This window comes from Penaeus japonicus, unplaced genomic scaffold (genome assembly GCF_977035675.1).
Source record: "Penaeus japonicus unplaced genomic scaffold, GWHDUDI00000001_assembly GWHDUDI00000009, whole genome shotgun sequence".
In the NCBI taxonomy this organism is placed as follows: domain Eukaryota; kingdom Metazoa; phylum Arthropoda; class Malacostraca; order Decapoda; family Penaeidae; genus Penaeus; species Penaeus japonicus.
This window is the reverse complement of record NW_028234411.1, coordinates 35,635,711-35,638,210: the sequence shown is the minus strand read 5'-3', so window position 1 is coordinate 35,638,210 and position 2,500 is coordinate 35,635,711. Positions and strand designations below refer to the sequence as shown.

The window sequence follows — 2,500 nt, the reverse complement described above, 5'->3', positions numbered from 1 at the left end:
TTTCTGCAGATGATACCAATAGTGTTTTCTTTATAGCTATAACCTTAGATTTTTTCTGTCTGTGCAGTTTTGTGTTAAGCATATATCACTCCTCTTAAGGACAAGTCCACTGGGTTGTGTATTATATTGATATGCTATTGAAGTTGAACTTGACCAACTTGTGAAACAAATGTTTGACTTTTTTGGTGATTCATGATGGGTATCTACATTGATTTTTGATAGTGCCTTTGTCTTATTTAGTTGAACATAAACCACTGACATGACTTGTCATAGAAAATTGTAGGGTGATATGAAGGCATAAAGATATAAATAGTAGTACTCAATTAATTATTTCATATCACCAACGAATCAAGATTTTAAAAATGCAACCTAAACTTTGTGCTTCATACAAACAAGTTTTCTCATAGTATATCCACTCTTTGCCTAATTCAGTCTCGCATCCACACATTTGATATATCATATACTATCAACACTCCTTTACAAAGATCTATGTTCTTGGCCAGCCATTGGCATCTTGATTATTAACGTTAGAAAAAGTTGGTTTACTATAATTGAAAGTAAAACATGCTCTCACAAATGCTGCTTTTTGTTATGTCAGTTCACTAGTTGGTCTTCCTTGGTTGGCTTAGTTAGATTAGGTAAAGCTTAATTTTAAGATTAAGTTTAACTTCAAGTTTATGATGAGTTAAGTTCAGTTAAGTTTCTTTTAGTTAGTGGAGGAGTAACCTGACTTGAAATCATGCTTAACAAAGAGGGCGGATATTTCTTGCTGCACTTGTTACCATGTGTAGACTACAACCACAACCTCATGTATACCAACTGTACACTGACATTTTTTTTACTTGACAAAAATAGGTAATCAAAATGTTATTCTAGTACATTTTATGAGATCATAGACACCATATGATCATGTAATAACTTCACTTCAAATTATCATATGAGGCTATGGTAATAAAAGAAACCTTATATTATTTATTAACCCATCTGGGAACAGCCATATCTTCAGATGTTCAGCCTGGGTTGGGCAACATATCTTAATATATGTGTGTTTTCTGTTATTTTCTAGACTTAAGGAATGATGTATGAGTCTGCTTATGATATATTAGCTAAGCGATACTAATTACCATTTGTTGTTGGTCATCATAAGTAAAGGAATGAATAACTTGTAATTTCAACTAAAGAAAAAAGGCAATACAAAAGTGATCCAATCCTGGGAAACATGTCTATTACAAGGATTGATTACATAAGATGTACTCAAATCACACACACTCAATTTTTCATATTCTTTCACTTACTCTCACTCTCCCTTTCCTTCTTCCTCTCACTCAATCATGCACTTGCTTACTTGCTTACCCACACACACATGCTAACACACACACACACACATCCAAATGTATATGCACAAGCATATCCAAATGCACATGCACATGCACATGGACACAAATTATTATTTTTGAAATGTATTAACCCTCTCTGGACGGGTGGTACACTACTGTACCGCTCATTCAAAAGCCCAGTGGCCGGGCGGCACAATATTGTGCCGGCCATTTAATTGATTTAGTCCTAAGCGTTCGAAAGCCCTGGCATTGTGACATTCAAGGCTAGAATGCCCCCGTCGTGAGTGGGTTAATATTCTTTTATGATCATTATTCTTATTGTGATTATTATTATTTACAGATTATTGTTATGATTATAATAATTATTACTATTGTAAACTTTTCTTATCATTCACAGAGTAGAAAACCATAGCCAAAGATGGATCAGTCTCCTGTGCCCCCAACTACCTGTTACTCAGTCGTGAATGTACAAAATTTTAGTGAAGAGAATGGTACAGCAGAGATTGTTTCCTCAAGTGAGATAACCATGAAGATTGAAAACATTTCTGAAGAGAATCTCATCGAAGAGTGTCTGGCCATAGATGGCCTCGAAAACGAAGGTGAGCTTACGAATATCAAGGAAGATGTGGAGGACAGTGATAAATACAGCAACGAAGAGAACGTCGGCGAGGGATCAGACAGTTCGAGGCGGATCTTGAGACGGAAGAAAGGCAAGCGGCCACGGAAGACCTACGAAAAAATCCAAAGACTGACTAGAATTTACACGTGTGTGGACTGCCCTGAGACGTTTTCCCGCCTAAGTCAACTACGAGCTCATTCTAGGGTCCACACGGAAGATCAGACTGAGGTAAGTGTGACTGAACATAATGTGTAATGAAGCATGTACTGGTATTAGTTCATTAACAAAATCAGAAGTGAAAGTTGAGATTTAGGAACATATGAAGATTTATAGTAGCTTATAAAGAATATTCATGGGCAGTTATTACTGATATTATTGTGATTTTATTTTTCTATTTGCTAATATTACTATTATTGTTATCATTGATTTTACCATCACATTCATGCAGTAATGACAATGGTATGGGATATACTGGTTGCTGTTTCATTTACAATTGTTATTACTTTAGTTTACTTAGGTGCCAAAAGTAGTGAGATGAAAATGT

The 2,500-nt window shown here is 35.4% G+C and overlaps 1 protein-coding gene across 1 annotated transcript in view; it reads left to right on the top strand.

The window, feature by feature from the left end:
• The window catches only part of LOC122260073 (uncharacterized), a 10,150-nt gene that overhangs the window by 814 nt on the left and 6,836 nt on the right, over positions 1-2,500 (top strand). Inside the window, exon 2 of the mRNA XM_043027175.2 lies at positions 1,735-2,184. Within this exon, the coding sequence (XP_042883109.1) occupies positions 1,756-2,184 (429 nt within the window). The 5' untranslated portion in view covers positions 1,735-1,755. The remainder of the gene's footprint in view (positions 1-1,734; positions 2,185-2,500) is intronic.